We start from the raw sequence: 21,976 nt of genomic DNA on the forward strand, positions 1-21,976 counted from the left end.
GTGGCATCACGCGAGTCTTCTCGCGCTCGGTGCTATGGGGGTCACACAAAAAAACCACGTTTTGGCTGAATCTATAGTGTAAACTACTACCAAAGACTGCACTTTGTGGCTGGTACATCCTACCAAAAACGGGGCTTTCACTCGTTTCTCCTCGGCCGGAGCTCTGCTAGGTGGCTAGGCAGAGGTTTCACAGAAAAGGAGCTGGTTGCCTACCCTGCGTTTCCTTCAGATGAAGTGTGTGATTGGTGGGGGGGGCGGGAGTTACACGTTTTGCGACAGCGCTGAAATGCAGTGTAAGCTGATTCTACCGAAGGAATTCTGACGACGGGAACTTGCTCTGCTCCTTGCCTCGCGCACTAAAACAAAACACATTTTTTTAGAAGCCTCTGTGGCGAAGAGTATTTGAAGCGCACCTCCTCCACAAAGGCTGTGTACAGGAAACCCATGAGAAACCTGTGTGACTGCGGGGTCGAAGTCGAGTCACTCACATGGCGCCGCCGCGTCTAGTTGAAATGCACCACTTCAAAAGGATCATGCATGCAAAAGGCATGTTTCTGAACCTCTTTTGCTCTTTCCAGCAGCAAAAAGGAAGTTATCCCAGCATCAGGTAAACACCTGAGTGTTCTATGGAGACGGCGACTGTGTAGACACCCTCAAGGTGTTTGGGTGTCAGAGCCACCGGGATTTTACTGAAAACAGACTTGCCTTTTTACAACTACGAACAGCCCCAATCGTCCTACCGTAAAGGGTAGTGAAGTTGCGGCCTCCACGTGCCCATACAAAATCGGACTACGTGAAGCAAACAACATTACGGCTGGACATGAAATGCAATCAGCAGCACACTCCCGGTTGTCGCAGGCGTTTTTTTCAGTGCCACGAAACATAGCATCTAACTCTCGAAAGCAGTCTTCACGTGAGCTCACGCGACGCATGCTCAACTTCCTGTCTCCTTTTTGCGACGCTCCATCGTCTTTCCTTCGCTCGCCCACCACGTCACCCGTCTCTCCTCATCTACGAAACTCCTTTACTACCTTCAATCTCTTTGTTCCGTCCTCGTCGTTTCTCTTTACCTCATCATCAGTGAGTGCTGCCTCTGTGTCCGTGATCCACTCGCCGTTCTGCCGGTCTCTTCCGTATGCCTCTTTGTCGCCTTGTTTCCAGTTTGTCCTGTGTTTCGTCTCTACCAGACTCATCAATCTTCCTCACATGTTCTCAGCCCCTTTCAACCCACCGAAACAAGTTGTTCTTCTTGCCGCCACAACCACGGATCTACCACACTTTCCCCAACCTACCATCCTCTTGCTTTCCATTGAAGACAGTCCCAACAGAATTCTTTCTCCATACCAATCCAGAGAGAAACCCCTCCCTCGTGATCACTCCTGCTTTCCAAATTCAACTCTGAGAGACACTCCACCCCTACAGGCGCCGACAGCCTCGTTGGCGTTTCAAGGACCTTCCGCCCTCTCGGGACTGGCCACCAGTGGAGCCCAACGAGCCGGTGCCCCTGTGCCGGCCCGCTACTTTGACCTGGAGCCCAATCTGGTCACAAAGACTTCAGTACGAAGCACAGGCACCAGAAGTCGCGTGGTGACACGCTCCGCTCTCCGCCCCTGTCTCAGCCCCACAGGTCACCCAGCAAGCGACAACTGTAATGTCGTCCATTTTCCCCCCCATGAAGTGGGTTTTTGCTCGCCGCGCATGCTTCATAAAAGGCGTTTTTGCCATGGGATTTCGGCTGCAAATCGCACGAAAAAACGGACTCGTGTCAACAAAATAAAAGACTTCTAGAGTTCGCAACGCATTCACATTCACAGAGCTCCTGCTGTGGAGAAATGACCGCTGCTAGGTGTGCTCGTTGGCATCCACCTCGGAGCTTCCTTCTTTCTCATCTGATTTCTGGCCTCTCTCTATCGGGTTGCCTTTCTTCTATTCCCTAAGTCTTCTCTTGGTCTGCGACTCTTCTCTGTTTCCCCTTCTCGTGCTATCTCTCAGTGTAGCCGTTCTCTCTGTACCCTCAGCGGTTTCTGTCTCCCTCTGCTTTTGTATCTTTCGATCGCGCTGCCTATATATTCAGAACTGTCTATCTCTATCCCCCCTCTATCTTCCTGGATCTCTACAAATGTGTCGACATCCACCTCTGTCTCCACCCCTCTTTACATCTCTGTCTCTCGGCTCCTCTCTCGCTCTACCTCTCCCTGCTTCTATCTCTCGCTACTTCCCGGTCTTCCTCTTTCTCTATCTCCGCGCTCTCCTCTTCATCTTCTTTTGCTTCTCCCCTCTCTCTCCACTGAGACTCCTGCTTCTCCACTCCTCCCCCCGTGCCCCGCTTGCTGCCCTACCTCTTGTGTGCAGCAGCTTCTGCGACGGCTGCCGCGACGGCTTGGGCGCTGGTGGTCTTGTTTGGGTCGCCCAAGATTTCCGCCTCGTAGGGGCTGAGAGCGAGGTTCGCCAGAGCGCATATTTCGTGGTCGAAGAGGTTGTCGAAGACGCCATCGGTGCCGAGAAGAACGAGGTCTCCCTCCTGGGCGTGGACCGAGTACACCTGCGCCATCTCGGGGGTGTCTTGAGGGAGAACAGATGCGTTTCTCAGAACGCGAATCAGCATCCCTTTCCCCTGCGCCACGAGCGCGCCGTACTCGCTCGGCTGCGGCAAACAAGCTAGCTGAAAAGGACAGTTGAACTGGTGCTGTTGCTCCTGAGACCGGTGGGCACAAGTCATGCGCCACTGTCGCCTCTCGCGCCGAAGGACCATCACCGCGCTGTCGCCCAGACTCGCCACGCCCAGCCGCCCTCGCAGGCCGTCGAGACACACCACCAGCGCCGTGGAACTCCCGAAACTTCGAGTCTCTTTAAACCCCGACTGTAAAATGTGCAACGCCTTTCGCGCCGCCTCGTCCACACGACCCCCAGACACTGCGTCCGACGACGAAGGAGACACGTACGGGGATGGACTCAAAGACAGGGACGCGGACGAAGCAGACGCGGACGAAGCAGATGCGGACGAAGCAGACGCAGAAGAAGAAGTAGAAGTAAAGGAAGTAGCAGCCCGAGCCGACGAAGAAGCAGAAGAAGAAAGAAGTCGTTGAGAAGAGAGGGAACAAGGGTGTTTTTGTTTTTTCACTTCGACGCCTTTCCTGTCGCAGGCGCTCTCCGAAGGCGGTGGTACGTTCACACAGGCAGTATTCTGGCCTCCCTGATACGCAGGTGAAGACAAGGCGGGTCTAGATGTGCCTTCGATTCGTTTCTCCTGAAACAATAAGGAAGCAGACACGCTCTCGAACCCCCTCTGCTCCCACAACTCTTCCTCTTCCTCCCGTCTTCCCCCCTCACCTTCGCCTCGTCCGTCTGTGCTCCTCTCTCCTCTCCTGCCTCGCTCTCTCCCTCCCCCCACTCCTTCTTCTGTCCGCACTGTCTCCACGAGAGTCTCGCCCACTGTCTCGACGAGAGTCTCGCCCACTGTCTCGACGAGAGTCTCGCCCACTGTCTCCACGAGAGTCTCGCCGTCAAAGTCTCTCACGAACTCGGTTGGTCTCGAGTCGGCAGAGTCTGAGTCTGTCCTCTCTCGGCTCTGTTCGCCGAAAGTGCAGAACCACGGCTCCGCGACCGCGGCTCGCCAGCAGCCGACCATCAGCTCTTCTGCAAACATGCGAGGATTGAGGCCGAAGCTTTCCCACTCGCCGACCCCGTCGGCGACTCCGACGCAGACAGCAGTGGCTGAGGCGCTGAGACCTCGGGTGTCTCGACGGCTTGGCGGCGCGGCGAAGGGCGAAGAGGACTGAGAGCCGGACAAGCTCTTGTTGCCCATTTTCGGAATGAGTGCAGAGATCTTGTCTCTGAGCTCCGTGTTCCTCGGACAAGACGCGATGAAAAACGCGTCTGCCCCTCCGCTCTCGACCTTGTCTGGGTGCGGCAACATGTACGCCCCACACTGGAGACACAGCCGAGTCTTTTCTACCGAACCCACAGAAGATTCATCCTCAGTCGTCTCGCTCAGCTCTTCACTCTCTTCGCTATTATCTCTCTCTTCTTCTTCGTTGCTTCCTCTTCTCTCCCCGGTTTCTTCGCTCCTCTCTCCGCTGTGCTGGCTCCCCTCTTCACTCTCTCGGCTGTCCTCGTCTCGCCTTTTGTCCCCGACTTCCTTTTGCGTGACTTGCGTTTGTGGCGCCCGCGAATCTTGCGGCCGGCCTGAACAGGTACGCGTGTGGCCTTCGCGTTCTTCTTCTCGAGTTTCCTTCTTTTCTCTCTGACGTTTGAGAGCCTCCCGCCGCCTCTTCGCCTTGCCCGGTGCCTGCCTCTCGGCGTCGAGCTGGCGGAGTTCGAGAAGAATTTCCGGTCTGTGCAGGTGTCCGAGGACGCACGCGGGCCAAGTCAAGTCAGGTAGAGTCGTGCCTCTGCGGCGAGTCTCAAACGCGCTTTCCTGGATGTCTGACCCGAGCGCAAAGCCCCCACGTTCGTACGCAGAGAGCCGCCGAAAGATGACGCTGTCCCCGCCCGAGGAAGCTGAAGCAGGCCGGGTGGAAGAAGCAGACAAATCGTCGTTTGACTTGCAAGAAGACAGTCCGCCCCCGGAGTTCGACGCAGAGACCCGCGTCCGCTCTTCTGCATGCGCATTTGGTGCATTCGCCTCTAAACTTTTGAGGGCAGCCTTCAGCGAAGGCGCCGCCCCGAGCGACGCCAGGGATGCATGCAGTGACGAAGAAGGGAACAGAGATGCAGACAAGGCAGAGGCACAAAAGGAAGCAGACGAATCGGAAGCCTTCGGAGAAAAAGAGGAGGTGGAAGAAGCGGTAGAAGAAGGAGCAGCAGCAACAGAAGAAGTCAAGGAAGGAGAAGCATACGAAGCTGAAGGAGAAGGACTGCGAGGGGTGTCTCTTTTCCCGGGTGAATGCCTACGATCCGAGCTCGGGTGGGAAGGTGGCGAGACGCCAGCGGCCTAGGGGACAGAAGAGAGATGGAAGGCAAAAGCGAAAGCGGAGATATGAAGGTAAATAGGTCAGAAAAGCACAGAGTTCTGCGAGTCTGTGGTGGAACCTTTAGTGCACTCCCATCTCGATGTGACTCTCCTGTGACTCTCTCGCACTGGCTTTGTCGCTGCTGTCTCTCTCTTGCTTCGCTGTCCCTTGTTCTCTCTCTTCTCTCTCTCTTCTCTCTCTCTCTTCGGTGTGGTTTTCTCTTTCCATATCCTGCTTCAACTTGTCTCTCTAAGTTCCGCCTTTCATCATTCCTTGGCCTGCGTCCTCTCTATTTTCTGTTTCCCCCTTTCCCCCCACGTTCTCTCTCGTTCTCACCGCGTTTCTCGTCTTCTTTCGATTTCCGGGAACTGCGCCGCCCTCGCTGCCGGCACTTCTCTTCTCTCGTACGTCCATCTCCTCTTGTCCTTCTTTGCTTCTCGCGACGCTCGCAGGTCTCCTGTTTTGCTCTGAGGGAGGCACATGAGGGCTCTCTGTTTCCCCTCCCTCGGCGCAGAGCCAGTCGTTGTCCAGCTTCTCTGTTGATAGTTCCCTTCCGAGCATCGGCCTCCACTCTCCCTCTCCATATTCTTCTTCTTCCAATGCGCCTTCGCTCGAGCCTTCCTCTCGCCCTCCCGTCTGGTCAGGTCTCTCTCCTGACCTGCTGCCTTCGACCTGTGAGGCCGAGGGAAACTTCCCTTGATCAGCGGCTGCTCCTCTCAAATGTCCCCGCGTAGAGATGGGGGCCTTTCCGGAAGGCGCATAGGACGGCGAGCATGCCCTTTGCTCCGACGAAAAATCTGGCTTGTGTCCAGGCTCAACTTCGGCGCCGATACGCGCAGAAGAAATCGAAAAAAACGGAGACAGACCTTTGTACAGAAGCTGAACGTTGAACCCGCCCCGCAGAAGACCTCGAGTTACCGACCCCAAATCCAACTCTTTCTCCGTGCTCACACAAGAAGAAGAGGAAATCCAGGAAGGAGGCACAGGAGAAGACGACGCATACGAAGCAGAAGAAGTAGAATACAAAGAAGGCGGGGTTTCTGCGTTGGAAGGAAGTCTTTCTGCGTGATATCTCGTTGTCGCCTGAACTTGAGACACCTCGTTCGCGGCTCCTCTGACGGTTTCTCCTTCGACCACGTACCTGTCTTCCTTCTCTTCCTTCTCTCTGTCGTATATGCAGGGGCAGCCTCGATCGTAGGAGTAGAAAACGAACTGGGTCTTTTGTCTGACGCGTCGCCACGCGTCCTCGCTGTCGCTTCGTGAAAGCGCCTCGTTGTAGTTCGGATAGAAGCAGGAGGAAGAGACTGACAGCGCCGAGGAGAGCTGCACCGCGGGCGAGAAGAAGGAAGCACTTGTGTAAGAAGCATCCCAAACGTCTGGGGGGAGACAGGCCGGCGACCTCGACGGATTGTATGAGGGCGGCAGAAGATCGCGGTCTTCGCGCGCGCCCAAGAAGGAAGATTGACACGGGCGAGAGCGGAAGAGAGCCACGACGTTGTTCAGGTTGCCGCTGCCATCCTGGGGGGGCACGAGAGCCTCAAAACAACAGGTGGAAGGAATCCACTTTAGACGAGGGGAAGCGAATTTCTACCATCCAGGACATAGCCCCGACGCCTCAAAAACGACTCGAGCGAAGACAGGAGACAGCACGGCGAAAGAACTGGAAACAGACATCCATCGCAGGGAATAATGAACGTCGCAAGTGGAACAAGATGGAAGTGCACAGAAGGACAAGGACGATTTAGAGAAAGAAAGGAAAGAGAGACACCCATCGAGAAGAGGGCGAAGCAGGTAAGAGAGTTCGAGTGTACCCAGGAGGCACGCAGAACTAGACATGAAACGTATCCTCGTTTCAGAATATGTTCGTGACTTACATCTTTCACAGGGAATACGTCGCTGCATTTCCACTCTCCATCGACAATAAACTTGAACTGCACGTGAAGGATGGCGAGGCCGTCGTTGCTCGCAGCGGCCACCCAGACAGGTGCAGAGGCCTCTCTGACAGGAGACGCCAGAACTGTCTCTCTTTCCCGCGAGGCGGCGGGGGGGTCTCTGTCCGTGTCTTCCCGGCTCGGTGTGCTCCTCCAGAGCCTCGCGCCAGAAAACAGAGACGCCAGAGGCGAGAACGCCCCCTCCCTCCAATCCGGACTTGCCGGGCCTTTTTCGTGCTCGGAGACTGTCTCTTCGTGAGGCTCCACCCTCGAGCAAGACCCTGCGTCCCGGCGCGTCGCGGCTGGAGCGTTCAAGAGGATAGGCGAGAAGACGTCCAGGAGATTCAGGCGGAAGCAGTGCTCTCTGGGGTGCCAAGGCAGCCGAATCCGCTCTGACCACGGAGGAATCGAAAAGGCGCCCGCCACCTGAGAGAGAAGAAACGCAAAGATACAGACGATAATAAGAACGGAGAGACAGAGAGGAACCGGAGATTTGAGAGAGGCGAATGCAGTCGAAGGGTGTGCAGAGAAAGGACACAGTGCAGAAAAGACGCCGAAACCGAGAAACTGTTTAAACAAAAATGGAGAGCAAAGTGCCTGTCGTCTTTTCGTCTCGAATTCCTTCAACAGTGGAGGGAGACGTAGGCAACCTTCGAATCGGGAAACACCTCACCTCAACGACCTCGGCGCCGGGGGTGGTCCAGCGAACGACGAGTTCGGGTGTACGTACACCTGCGCCTCCTGTAGCCCGTTCACCGGGTCCCCCAGGCCCCTGGCCTGGCACAGAGTCGCCTAGACGCCGCCGCGTCCCTGCTTTCCCGTTCTCATCAGCACCTTCCTCTCCACTCCTGCGCGAGCTGCGACTTTCTGCAGACTGCCTTTCCCCACAGGCGGGCGCTGCAAGCACCTGAGGGTCTTCCTTTCCTGTCTCTACACGCAGACAAGTAACGTCTCCCGCTGGGTTCTGGTGAGGGGGACGAACAGAAGCAGACGCGGACGTCGGCGGCTCTGGAGGGTCGGAGACGGGTGGAGGCGGGCTTGGGACGACCGGCAGATGAGCAGCGAAGAAGTAGTCTCTGCGTGCAGTCTCTCTCTCGGGATCTCCTTGTTCTCCCCCGTGTGACTTCCTTCCAGAAGATGAAGAAGGCAGAGAACAGGCACCGGCACTCCAGGAGGCTGCGCGTCTTTCGCGGTCTTGCACGGCGTTCTCGGGTGCATGCAATGGACCCTCTTTCGCCAGGTTTCGTTTTGCGTTTGGAGTGACGGCGGCGCACAGAAGACTCTGCTCCGTGTCTGTGTCTCCTGTCTCTGCCCACTTGTCTAGTCTTCCCTCGAATCTCGAAGGGCAAGAGGCTACAACACTCGTGTTGTTGGTTTTTTCTCCACTCTCGAGAAACGCCGCTCCGAGCGTCTTGTCCATTTCCGGATATCCAGCCTCACTTACCCTCCTCTTTCTGGACTGCTCTTTGTCCCGTCGGTTTCTCGCGTCGTGTGTCTCCTTGGCTCCTTGTTCGTCGCTGTCTCCCTCTCTTCCCTCTTCTCTCGCCTCTCGCCCTTGTTTCGTTTCTGTCGCTGCGACCTTCCTCAGCCAGGAGGGTGGGTCTTGTTCGCTACTCTGGCGAGTGCGTTCGCCCTCTTGATTTGCTTCGAAACCTCCCTCTCTTGTCTCACGGGCCGTCTTCTTCCGACCGGGTGTCCCTCCCGTCTCGCGCTCTCTCTCCTCGTCCGCGACTTCCTCGCGGCCTCGCGTTTCTTCCCCTGCTTGTGTCCTCAGATTCCCTACATCCTCCCACACGCTCCTCGGGTGAATAGGGTCCTCTTCTCCCTTTTCTGGTGGTCCGCCGACCTCACCCTCGATCTCCTGCAAGACCCCACCGTCTGCCTCAACTGCCTTCTTCTTGCTCCCGCTCTTAAGGTACAATCGCACTCCTCGATTTTCCCCCCTCTCCCGCTCCTCTCTGTCTCTTGCCCTTTCTGCCGTCGGCGTCTCGTCCCCCTCAGCTTTGTCCACTGCCGCCTTCTTCTTCTCCACCGCTTCCTCCAATGTCTTGGCCGACGCAGCTGGCGTTTTCTTCGTCTCTGTCCTCGCGTCGATCGCCGCCTCGCGGTTCGTATCCCTCACTCTCCCCTCATCGTGTGTCGCCTTCGTTCCTCGCCGCCGTGTCCCGTTTGTCTCCGACGCCTCTCTCTCCCCGTCGAGAGCTGTCTTGCCTCCGGTAACCTCCACGGTCTCCGTGTCTCCTTGTATAAACCCCACTGTCTCCGTGTCCCCTTCTATAAGCCCCGCTGTCTCCGTGTCTCTTCGACTAAATCGCGGCGCGCCCGCAAGGGCCTTTGCCGCATCCACGGAACATGCAGTTCGCCGGCTCCTCACGTGGGCGCCCGAGCTGCCCCAAGAAGGTCCATCCGTGTACGTTCTGACAAGACGGGGGCAGGTGGACGGAGAAGCGGACGAGGAGGCGAGAAGCGAGTCAGGGTGTCTGCTCTCCAAGGCAGGTTCGTGCTCTGGGCAGGAGACAGTCTCCGCTCCCCTCTTTCGCTCTTTGTCATAGAAGCAACACTTCTGTGGAGAAATAGATTCTGTCAGCGCGTTGAACGCGCGCCGTCCGCCGCCCTGGTGACCCAGCAACTGCAAGGTAACCGCGCAGATGTCGTTGCACTCGAAGCAAGGCTTCCCATCCATCGGAGGGGCTCTGCGTGACCCGGAAAAAGACGGAACCGTCTGGAAACCTGGATACGTAACCGATTTTCTAAATCCCTCTGCACGGTTTTCTCCACTGCGCGACACAACGGAAAAAGGAGTTTCGCCCCCCCTGCAAGCACCCCGTTCGTCTCTGAGCGTCCTCGCGGTTGACGTGCCAGCGACGTCCCGAGTGTCTTTGCCGGGTGTACGTACATTGCACCGATTGTCTCTGTCTTCCCTGTCGCCTGTGAGATCCCGCATGCACTCTCTCTCAACTGAGCTCCCGCCTGCTGCTTGCTCCGCCAAACAATGCGTCGTCGAGACATGGAAACGACAGCGTCCGTCTCCTTTATGCGAAGAGAAAGAAAACGCGCTGGGAGTGCGCCGCCCTCTCCGACGTTCAAAAAGCGAGTAGACTCTCTTGAGATTTTCGTCAGTCTCTTTCGGGATAAGGGTCTTCGTCCTAGATGCCTCATCCTCTCCTTTATCTCTACGTCGGCCTTTTTCAACCGCCGCCTCCTGTTCGCCCTGCCCAGCGGCAGTCGCCGTCTCCAAGCGGTCGCCACAACTGGGAGAGGGAAATGCAGAAGGCTCAAACGAACCAGACGGCCCTTGAGACGAAGACGTACGTGGGGAAGAAGACGCGAGCCCCCGCGACGAAGAAGCGAGAGAAGAAGGGCGAGAAGAAGAGAGGTCGTAACAAGAGCGATCCAGAGACCTTCGCCACGTTTGAGGACCCCTACTATCTTTCACCCTCTGTCGGTCGCTGTTTTTCCCAGAACACATCGAGTGAAGGGCCGAAAGCGAGGAACAACGCGGAAAGCTGGAATGCGTTGCCTCGTGGGGTTCCTCGCGGCCCGTCCGCCCGTGAAAGCCGCTTTTCGCTTTCGCGTGAAGACGCTGGAGAAAGCGGAGCATCGACACCGCGTGCTTAACCATTCGCTCATGCTCCACTTCAGCCCGGGAGCACGGCACAGTCGATTTGCGAGCCCTCGGGTTTGAGACTGAAGAAAATCCATTTCTCTCTTCTTTTGTGTTCCTCTTCGGCTCTCCCTCTGTCTCTCCACAGCGCTTGTGCGGAGACGCCCAGTGGCGTGACGTTGCCTCCTGCCCTGTCGTCGCCGCTGACCACGCGTTTCCCGCGAAGGCTGAAGCCAACACGGATTCTCCTGTCTCTCGAACGCTACTCCGTTCTCGCGGGCTTCCCTGTCCTCGCGAGCGCATGCAGGCAGAAAACAAACCCTTCTCGGAGCTCCGCCGGTCCGCTTTCTCCTCCGTCCGTCTCTCGCGTCGTCCGGTGTCTGTGCATGTGTCACACAGCGGGCTGTGACGCGGATCCGCGGCGGGGGGAGACACAGAGGCGGAAGAGAGAGAGGCAGAGGAAACCGAAGAAGCCACCGAAGACGAGTCGTCGTGGGGGGTCTCCCCTAGGGAAGGAAAAGATGACAATGACGTGTAGGCACTGCAGTCGTGCGTTGAGTCCTCCTCCCTCTCTTTCTCGTTTTTGAGAGCAGAACCTACGAGGCGCTGCTTCCTCTCGCCTCTCTCGTCTTTTTCAGAGAAGGGAGGCCCACCGTTCTGACAGGAATTCATCTCCTCGAAAAGAAAATAGGGTTCCTTCTCCACCTTCGCCGTTTTTGAGAAGGACTCAACTCTCTTCGAAACGAATACAGACCCTGGACAAGCAGCAACAAGCTCGGAAGGAAACCGAAATTGGAACTCAGCGGTGTCTACACTCTTTTTTCTCGTCACACGTCCTGTCTCGGTCTCCGCTCCTGGCCGCGCGGGAGCTGCAGCCGCATCCACGCAGAAGGAAGAAAGACAGAGACAGGAGACGTCGTCGCTCGTTCCTCCTCTCTCGCTCTCACAGGGCGACTTCTCCTCATTCCAGTTCCTTCTCGGGTCCTCTCTCTCGCTGTCTGCTCGCTGGTCTTCTCCGAGCTCCGCCGGCTCTCCAGTCTTCTTTTGGAGACAGAAAAAGTCACCCGTCGGTTCTTGCCTGTCGCCCTTCGGCGCCTTCTCTCTCGGTTTTCTGATGAAAGAGAGGCACTCGTCCAGGAATCCATTGAGCTCCCCTTCTCTCCCTGGTTGGCTTTGCTCTGAAAACCACCCTGTGTTCGCAGCATGTCCGTTCAGACGGGCCCCGCAGTTCGTCTCCTCCCTCCCTTTCTTTTCTTCCTTCTCTTTCTTCTCTTCTTTATCTTGCTCCTCTTCCTCCTTTGTCTTCTCTTCTTTCTCTTTCTTCTCTGCGTGCTTCTTCCGCCAAGCGAGTCTGCTTCCCGACCTCGTTTTCGCCGAAATTCGAGTGTGCGTTTGTGGGAACTCTCCCACTGTCTCGAGGCCTCTCTCCTCTGCGCCTGTGTTTCCGTGAGACGCCGGGCAACCAGCTCTCTCGTTTGTGAGGCAGCTCCTCTCTTTTTCTCTCTCCGCTTCCAGAAACGGAACTCCACGAGGCGCCACGTCCATGAGCGCCGCCCCACCTGTCTTTCTGTTCTCTCGCGCTTGAAAACGATCCTCCGTCTCTCTCTCCCTCGCTTCAGAGTTCGGACTTGGTGACGAAAATCGAGGGGAGTCGCTGCTGTCTACCGAGGCAGTGGAGATGAGAGGCAGAATGAGACTAGAGAGTGTGCAGGCGAGGCGCAATGGAGAAGGTGGGAGAGACGGAAAGAGAGAAGATCCACAAGCCCGCGGGCCTCCTGGGGACGAGCCTGCCGCTCGGTCCCCGTTCGACTCACTGGCTGCATGCATTTTGATTTTCAGATCGAGGCGAACTCGTGAAACAGGGGGGGGGGGCAGGAGAGAGCCGCGTTTTCTACTCTTGCTGGGGTCCCCAGCTACTCGACTGTGCCGGAGCACCTGTTCTCTGCCCTGCTTTCAGCCGCTTCCGTCGCACTGAGATCCTGCGTGTGTAGAGACCCGATCCGAAGAAGTTAGAGAACGGCTGGCATCGAGGGAGGCGCGAAGGAGAGCGGACGAGAACCGGAGAGCGAGTGGAGGACTGATATGGGAGGCGAATCCGAAGGAGGGTAGTGTGTGTACGCTACACGAGCAGGTGCGAATACACCCAGCTCTGCGTGTACATGCAAGTGCACAAGGCTGTCTGCACAGGTAGACGGCTGCGTGTGAGCCGAGCGGCGCCGCTCACAGGTTGTCCACGGAAAAATTATTTTCGGAGGAAAGGCTGGGCGGACTCGGGCAAGGACTAAAGGCAGGGGACGACATCCCTCATGCGAGACACACTGAGTCGGGACTACACGTACGCTTCGTGAAAGTTTGAACTAAGGCAATCGAACAGAAATATCGACACTGTGTCGAGAACAGGACAGCGGTCCCTGATGCACGCACTTGAACCAAGCAGAGTGAGCGGTGTCGACACTGCGTTCGGAAACGAAATGCTTAGTTTAGAGCACGAAAATGGACGGTTCCCGATGCTTCGAGAAGGAAAATAGAAAAGCGAGATGGCAGATTCCTCGAGCGTCTTGGTCTAAATCCGGAGATTCTTGCTTTCCACGAAACCAACGGCAGCATTCACCAAGATACGGAATGGAGTGAACATACCTTGGTACATAAAAGCTGCCCTCTCTCTTCGTTGCGGAGACATCCAGACAGGTTTAGGACACGCAGGCACGCGGCTTGCGAGACACCATCTGCTGGTCTCCAGGGAGTAGAAACAGCAGAAACACGCTCACGAGCGCTGCGGCTACAATTACCCAAAAGTGTGTATTTTACGTCTCTTGGGTTATTCCTGTCTGTCCAGCACGGAAAACTCGCGATTTCAACACGCGTAAAAAAACGACACTATGTGGACAAGAGCCTCGTCCTCTGTGCGATACACTGCAAGCATGTTTCATTTTTCGCAGCAAAAAAGGTAATTTAGGTGCCAGCGAATGGCGCGTCCACACCGAACAGAAAGGCTCGCTAGCCGACGCCTTCATTCACACGCGTAGCGACCGAAGTTTGACATTCATCTGAGACCCCCAACCCGGACACTCAATTTTCTTCGCTTTTCTCGACCGTAAGTTGCAAGAACAGAAAAAGTTAGCTGCACGTATGGACAGACGCTGCGGGCACACTCAGATCTGGGCATTTGCAACCACGGCAGCTCTACCTTTCTTTTTGCCACTTAAATAAGCCTCAAGCTAACCCCAGAGAAACTGACTGTATATCTTCCACGCTCCGTTTCAGAGTTTTCGTAGTTTCCATGGATGGCACTCCCCACGTAGGACGGTGAAGTGACCCGGTCTCTCGGAAGAAGCCGCTACGAAAGGTCGGCTCTTGACTCCGGTAGTGTGGGTACACACCAGCAGAAAAAAAGCCATACGTGAAATCGCGGTGAAATCCAAACTCGCACGAAAACGTAACTCTGCGCATCTGGGGGTCGCTGCAATCACTGCGAGCTACACAGTGCCCGCGCTGCATCCAGTGAACACGCGGAAAAGCCAACTCTCCGCTCACGCAAACGGCAACATGGATGATACCAACTATAGGCACAAAAAAGAGACGCCCGTCCACGTGGAGAGTTGCCGGCAAAAAGGCAGCAGGTCCGCGAGACGAGACTGATCTGTTGGAGCCGGCGCTAGACTCAAGGTTCGTGGCTAACTGGAATAAGGAACGAGTCCAGGACCGATACATCTAGGCGGGTCCACGTTCACGAGAAACAGAGAATGAGCTGGTTTGTTCAGCATGAGAAAAAGTCACGATGCAAGCGGCAAAAAAGGCGTCAGTTGTCATGTGTTTAGGGAGAATGTCCCCGGCCGGCTCGCCATGGTCTCGCAGAACGAAAAATGGGAAGGAAGGAGTCGAAAAACGGTGGCAACGCGAAAGGCCTCGGCGTGCTGCAAACGAATGGGATTGGTGTGAATAGTAAGCGAGAAAAACCCGCGGAAGCTGATGAAGATCGTGCGTCTCGTGCAGCGTTTTTGATACGGTGTCGCACATCGCTGCCTGACCAGAACAGTGTCGCGCTTTTCGATCCCACAAGTGCCTCTCTACCAAATAGCGGGAGGGCGGGCTGTCTAGCATTTTTCTCAATACTAACGAGATAAAGGGATCTGCAGTGTCGTTTTGCCTACAGAATAATTTTCTAGCTCTTAAAAGCATTTTCGCGTGGGTGCATGGTGAGGCTAGGCAGGGCAAGGGTTGACAGCGGGGCACGGTTTTCTCAGGCAAAGGTCACTCTTAGTCTTTCGGCAGAGTGCTCTCGCGTACTCGTGGGAGCGCTGATTTTTGCATGACAGCGACGTGGGGGTTCGTGTTTTTCGTGTTCTTTTCAAGCGCCTCTGCCAAATACCTTAAGCCTGCTTGCCACCAGTCTGTAAGTCGTCGTCAACTTTCAGGGAGAACATCGGTAAGAAGGAAGCGGTATCTCTTTCGGGGTAAAGAGCTCGGTCCCGTCTGCGTAAATGAGTAACGTAGCAAACAACCGGCTGTCCGCGGAAAAGAAAGCAAGCGGTATCCAGGTGGCGGGGGACCTAATTATACGACGCGACAAGTTTCTCCCTCAGCAGTTGTTGCGAGGAGTCAAAGAAGACCGCGGTGACGTACTGGTGTTTGCTTCAATCAGATCAGTGGCTACGAAAGGGGCAACGACGATGTGGTGATAGACTACAATGCCACTATTTAAATCTGTCACGTCCCGTTATCCATTGAAATTGGTAAGAAACTATATGTGTCTCAGGGACTAACCATAGAACAATGTGTCGACCTACTCATGTCTGTCTGATTCAGATCAGCGACCCTGCAGGAGGCCGCCATGACACCGCTGATCTGGTGATGATAGCTGCGTTACAAATGTCTAAATATCTAACTTCCCACTCTTTTTTCGAATTGGTGAAGACCTATCTGGGTACATCTGGTGCGTCACGGAGTACAGCAACGTCGAGCATGCCAAAACAAAGTTAACACCAGATCGAACGCAACGGCAAAATTAACGCGTAGAGTGCGTTCTATCAAAGCCGATTAACACGCAATCTGACAGCTTAACATCATCATGCTGAATTATCGGAACCTCATCCAAGCAATAATGGCATCAAAGCAGCTCGAACACACAAGCTCGTCGAATGGTGTCGTGGTTTTCCGCCGCTGAAGAGGCACAACATGTATGTTCCACATTGCTGCAGCAAGACTGTTTGTCCCGCACTTGCACGTCACGCCGTGTATTGTACAATCAGTTTACGACTTCATCTCTTCATTTGCATAAACTCCCGACGCCGAACGCTTGCGGGCATCACCCTAGCGTTCAAACCTTCTTCAGAAGCATCTTGTGTTTTTCATAGTCCGAGTCTAGTCAGAAGGGCACCAAGATGATAAATTAAAGGGGTTTGAGTTGTATGCGCCATTTGCCCAAGTGGACACTTGAAGCCTGTGCTTCCTCGATCTGACCAGCGTGTCTAAGTCTATGTTCGGCACTAAAAATACCAAACATCTGAGACTGGTGACGGGCTGGGGAAGAAACGACATCAGCGTCATGACCAGACTCGTTTGTCGCAGCGAGCGTTTCTCTGACTTGTATCCTTGGGACGCTGAAGGCTCGGCAAGGAGAGAATTCCATCTCTGCAATGCAGGTCCATATGCAGGAGTCACTTGTTCAGCTTCCTAAGTTTCTCCCGACCCAGAAAGGTGCGTGACAGAGTCGGAGCGACACCTAAGCTGGGAGTCATGGCCAACGTACTCTGAGACAACATCTTCGCCAGAGAAGGACGGAACCACAGAATGAATTTTGTGAGATTTTTTTTATGCGTGTATGGACTGCTGCTTGTGAATCACTTGCTTCTGTCGGCTCGAATGTGATTAGACGCCACTGCAAGTAGCGCGTTACGGAAGTTACTTCAATGCTTGTCGTTTTATTCGTCTTGACTTATAAAGTCCCGCACGGTCCGGCAGCAAAATTCTGTTATGCTTACGAGTATGCCGGAATCAGGTCTACACTGTCCACTATGGTTGCGTCTCAAGTAGATAGACTTTCTTTGGCGGCATCCACCAGCTTCCCAATATCACCTGCAGGCTCGCACTTCACGAGATTAGATATGTTTTCAAATCGTGCTGCGTTAGCGACGCAAACAGAAATCCAAACAGACTGATGGCTCTGGTCTTTAAGACGTCGTGTTTCATGATACGGTAAAGTCAACACCACAATCAAAACTGAACAGTTTTAAGCGGCGATGTCACGAACCCCCTACCCATCGAAGATCTTTTTGGGGGAATTCACGTTATTTTCACCAGTTCTTGTAGACATACAGTGATGCGTTCAATACCAAGTCTGTCTATTCTCGTGGACGGAGTCCCCAAAGACTAAACAAAAAACAGGACTACAAGGGAACGATATGGAAACAGGGTCTTCGCCTCTTGTGGCATCAGAGCGATCCGCCATTTACAAGCCAAATGGGAATGTGTTTTCATCGCCGTATAGGTTACATCAGAGGAAGCAATGTGCCGTTTTATGGAAGCAGTTCCGTTTGATGATATCCTAAAGTTACGAAAAAGAAGAAAGGACTAGTGCCGTCAAACTACAGAAAGGAGCGTCGGATGGCTGTCAGGAAAAGCCAACGAGCTTGCCAGTAAACGTCACCGCATATGCATCGAGCGACTGTTGTTCCAGAAAAGGCCCCAAACCCTCTCACAACTGACTAGATTAGGAGAACCGAACTGTGAGCCTAAGGAATAACGCCGGACACTTGCCCTCTGTCGCGGGCGTGTTTGTAGCTGGAAGGAGACCCATATTCACCACAGATGTCAGCTCTCCTTCCGGACGCGATGTCTTTCTGGAGGAATTGGTTTCTGTCGCAAACTGTTGTGCACTTCTTCTTTAATGGCTTGTTCCCTGCCTGTGTGAAGATGAAAGAGCAACTGTGGTCAGGAGACGTCTGTCTCGTGAGTCCTGCCGTCTCCACGCGCATGCTGCATGCAATTAGTTGACCCAGCGGGTAAGAGGTTCGCTCTGTTTGCCGGATTCTTCTCAAAAGGCGCGCGTTTCGGTCCGACACAGCAAGAGTTTCGCGTGCGAGAATAAAGAGCAATTGCGTCTCTGCAAAGATGAACAGAGTCCCGCGGCGGTAGTGGGTAATCGTGCCTCTTTTCTATCGCGATTTGCTGCGGAATGTTTGTTGGGGCAATCGCTGTCCGGCAAGTGTTTCTCGTCCTTCCAAAATGTGTGTGTCCTCCCCCCTTTTCCAGTTCTCATCTTTATGGTGCATCGTTCCTGACTGCTCCTTCTTCGGTCTCCCTGTGCAAACCCGCCGCGTGACGTCCGATGTGTAGGCTAGAAGGCCACCCGCTGGGGGTTGCCGAAGCCCCGTCGGGACCCAGGACGGCAATTCAGGCACCCAGACCTCATCACTTGTTCCCCGACTCTGCATTACTCTTCCGCGTTAGTGAAGCCTGTTTTATCTTTGTTGTTTCCAGTCTCTTTCTGTGCCCTCTGAAAGAATCGTTCCCTCCGTCCGGAGCCATCTGGGCTGCGGCGTCGCCTCAAGGCGACCCGGGTTGTCCCCGCAATTCGCCTTGCTCTTTCCCGTACAGTATTCACCGATTTCCTTCTCCTTCTCGTTCCTTTGAAGTTTCATCTTTCCCTCTTGTCCAGTCGAATCGTTACAGTCCTCCACGTAGACCCTTCGCCCGTAATGGCGGATGGAAAACCCTGCGGCGTTCGACGCCGACCTCGGCAGCCTTGTTTCCCCATGATTCTTCGATGGATTCTTTGTCTGTCTCTTCTGCTATCTTAGATTTTTCATTCGGTCCACAGGACACAAAACCAGAGGCGCGATGGCGTTCCCCGAACTCTACACTGGCGGCGTTCATTGCGCCACATTCACCCTCACGAGTCGGGTGCATGTACATGTCGTCACATAACCCTGTGGCCACCCACAGGTGCGGAGCTCAGCACTCTCCATCGTTCTTTCCGAAGTACTTCCCCGCCTCTCGAAATTTGTTTCCGGAATCTTATTTTCTCTTCCGTGTTTCGCCTGTAAACCCCCGCCCTTCCGCTGGGCCGGCCCGCGCTGAGCCTGCCGCTGTTGCCGCGAACTCCCGCCACATGGCCTCGCCGTCCGCGCTGGGGTCTGCGCCGTCGTCTATTTTTTCTTCATCCGCAGCAACGGTTCCCCTTTCACGGTACCGGAACATCGGGATCATGGCGCACATCGACGCCGGGAAGACGACGACGACGGAGCGGATTCTGTTTTACACCGGCGTCTCGTGCCGCCTCGGTGAGGTGCACGACGGCGAAGCGACCATGGACTTTATGGCGCAGGAGCGCGAGCGCGGCATCACCATCACCTCGGCTGCGACGACGTGCTATTGGGAGGGCATGCGGAAAAACTATCCGCCGCATCGGATCAACATCATCGACACACCTGGCCACGTGGACTTTACCGTGGAGGTCGAGCGCTCGCTGCGGGTGCTGGACGGTGCCGTCGGAGTCTTCGACTCGGTCGCCGGCGTGGAGCCGCAGTCGGAAACGGTGTGGCGCCAAGGCAACAAGTTTTCGATTCCGCGGCTCGCGTATGTGAACAAGATGGACCGTCTAGGTGCAGATTTTTGGGGCTGCGTGAGGCAGATCCGGCGGCGCCTCGGAAGCAATGGCGTCCCCGTCCAGCTGCCGATAGGAAAGGAAATCAGTTTTCGCGGAGTGTTTGACCTCGTGCGCATGCGCGCGATCTACTGGGAGGAGGAGTCGCTGGGTGCTACGTTTGTGGAGACGGACGAAATCCCTGAGGGCATGCAGGACGAGGTACACAGACACCGCCAGCGGCTGCTCGAGAAGGCGGCGGAGGGGTCCGAGGAGCTGATAGCAAAGTACCTGGAGACCGAAACGCTGTCCGAAGATGAGATTCGCCTCGGGCTACGCCTTCAGACCCTGAAGAATCAGCTGGTGCCGATCTTCTGTGGGAGCGCGTTCAAGAACAAGGGTGTCCAGGCAGTGCTGGACGGCATTCTTGACTACCTGCCGTCTCCTTTGGAAGTGCCACAGCCTGCGGACGCGATTCGAAAGATCCACGAGGCGTTCCCAGGCGCGCGGGACGCCCCGGCGACTGGGCCGCTCTCCGCTCTCGTCTTCAAGATGACCACCGACCCGTTCGTCGGCGTCCAAAACTTCGTTCGGGTGTACACGGGCGAGCTGCGGCCCGGGAGCGTCGTGATGAACGTGCGGACGGGGAAAGAGGAACGAATTCAGCGCCTCGTCCTGATTCATGCGAACGCGCGCAAAGACGTCCCGAGTCTCCGTGCCGGAGACATCGGCGCTGTCCTCGGCCCGAAGGACTTCCTCACCGGCGACACCATGTGCGAAAAGAAGCACCCTGTCCACCTGGAACCGATCGAATTCCCCGCCCCCGTCATCAGCTTGGCAGTGGAGGCGAAGGTTCGGGCGGAGCACGACAAAATGACGTCCGCGCTCTCCAAACTCTCCCGCGAAGACCCCTCGCTCAGCGTGACGGTAGACCGCGAAACGAAGCAGCTGATCCTCGGCGGCATGGGCGAGCTGCACCTGGAAATCGTGCTCGACCGTCTGAAGCGCGAGTTCGGTGTGGAGGCTGCTTCCGGTGCGCCGCAGGTCGCGTATCGCGAAACGATCACTGCCGCAGGGACCGGTCGCGGCAAGTACATCAAGCAGTCGGGGGGCCGCGGACAGTACGGCGACGTGTGTCTGACGATCGAGCCTCTGGAGCGGGGCTCCGGCAACCGGTTCGTGAACGCGATCCGCGGCGCGGTGATTCCGAACGAATTCATTCCTGCCGTCGAAGCTGGAGTTATGGAGCAGCTTCAGAACGGTGTCCTCGCAGGCTACCCCCTCACTGACGTCCAGGTCACTGTGTTCGATGGGACGTACCATGCTGTGGACAGCTCCGAGCTGGCCTTTCGAATCGCCGCGTGTCTCGCGCTCAAGGATGCCGCGAAGCACGCCGGACTCGTCCTCTTGGAACCGCTCATGGCGCTGCACGTCATCTCGCCCCAAAGCTATGTTGGCAGCGTGATTGGGGACCTCACTTCTCGACGCGGTATCGTCCAGAAAGTATCCAGCCAGGAGTTCGCCGGCAGCGCCGGCGACGATGTCTACGACGGGGAAGGCGAAACCACCCGCGGCAGGCAAGAGGAAGGGGACGGCATCACCGAAGTCGACGTGCTCGTCCCGCTCGCGGAAATGTTCGGATACACCACGGTTCTCCGCTCGCTCTCGCAAGGCAGAGCCACGTCATCGATGCAACTCGCGAAATACATGCCCACTCCGAGACACGTTGAAGAAGAAATCGTCGCTCAGAGAACGGGAGGAACCGGCAAGCAACCCTGAGATCAGCTGTACATACACCTCAGAGAAACGCCAATTGGCGTCAGTGCAGGAATGATGAACGGAATGGGAAGTGTAAATACCCTGAAGATTTTGAAGGGGTAGGGAGTGCGCGAAAAGGGAGGGAATGGTGGAGGTGCTTGGGAAAAAAAAGAAAGCGGAATTCAGTGGTGAAGAGAATGGTCTTGGCAATGGGATGGATCGGTGGCTTTACCTCAGAAAAATACGGTCGGTTATGTGTGGTATTCCCACCCGAAGAAGCAGATTGTGACAGAACAGGCTTTCGCACGCACAGGAATCTCATAAGAGCTGTTTTCCGAAATTTTGACTCTCCCAGAACACTTCAGGAGGTGCCTCGGTCCCGTGGAGATTCGCGCGGCCGCGCCCTTCGTTGTGATTATCGGGTTTTGTCTTTTTTTCTCCGTCGTCCACTCTCACTGTGTCCGCCGGCAGTTCGTAGCCGTTTCCCGCTCCCGTCTCCGACGCAGCGAAATTGTAGAGCCAACGTGGAAACCTTCAATCTGCTTTCATAAGTCAGAGTTTACCGGGGAAGTTAGTGTCCACCATATTCAACGGGGTATCAACTTAGATGTAGAGGTGGATATGATTAATCCTAATGCGGTCTGTACCTACTTGATTCTTCAGTTTTAAGCAAACCTGGATTGTATCGGGACTAAAGTCAGGATAATAAAAAGATCCGTTCAGCCACTGGTTCGCCATCAACTACCGTAGCACACGCGTTACCTTCTTTGAACTGTCTGGGATGGGGTTCGAAGGCAATTTTCTCAAGAACGACTGCAGTGCAAAGTGAGGTCTCGATCTTGAGCAGGAACTGAATGCGCTCGAGGAACCGCCCACATTTGACATCCCGAGGCCTCTGGCATTTCAACTCGACTCTCTCAACCTGGTTTTCTCCATATTTCGTCTTGATACACAGGCTCGTAGGCCCTCTCAGTTTGTTTAAAAAGGAAACTTGTTTTTTGTGTAAACCCGAGTACTTGTTTCCCAACTGTCGATTCCTATGTGAATGGTACTTTCGAGCACATTACGTGACGTTAAGCGGCGTCCAATCCGTAGTTGACACTCCCCAGAAACTGGTGTTCGTAGAAACCTAGAAATCCCTTTTTTA

General features: G+C 55.4%; 2 protein-coding genes across 2 annotated transcripts; one reads left to right on the forward strand and one right to left on the reverse strand.

Moving 5' to 3' along the window:
• Positions 1-413: 413 nt before the first annotated feature.
• On the reverse strand, positions 414-15,966 carry TGME49_223985 (serine/threonine specific protein phosphatase). The gene is made up of 5 exons (XM_002366044.2): positions 7,557-15,966; positions 6,827-7,309; positions 5,289-6,470; positions 2,340-4,933; positions 414-1,735 (listed from the first exon to the last, which is right to left on the reverse strand). The coding sequence occupies exons 1-5, from the start codon at positions 12,312-12,314 to the stop codon at positions 1,555-1,557; spliced, it is 9,198 nt and encodes a 3,065-aa protein (XP_002366085.2). The 5' UTR covers positions 12,315-15,966; the 3' UTR covers positions 414-1,554.
• Positions 15,079-21,404, forward strand: TGME49_223970 (translation elongation and release factors (gtpases), putative). The gene has a single exon (XM_002366042.2). It carries the CDS (start codon positions 17,815-17,817, stop codon positions 20,848-20,850), a length of 3,036 nt encoding a protein of 1,011 aa, XP_002366083.2. The 5' UTR covers positions 15,079-17,814; the 3' UTR covers positions 20,851-21,404.
• The last annotated feature ends 572 nt before the right edge of the window (positions 21,405-21,976 follow it).

The sequence above is a fragment of the Toxoplasma gondii genome, chromosome X (genome assembly GCF_000006565.2).
Source record: "Toxoplasma gondii ME49 chromosome X, whole genome shotgun sequence".
NCBI classification, from domain to species: domain Eukaryota; phylum Apicomplexa; class Conoidasida; order Eucoccidiorida; family Sarcocystidae; genus Toxoplasma; species Toxoplasma gondii.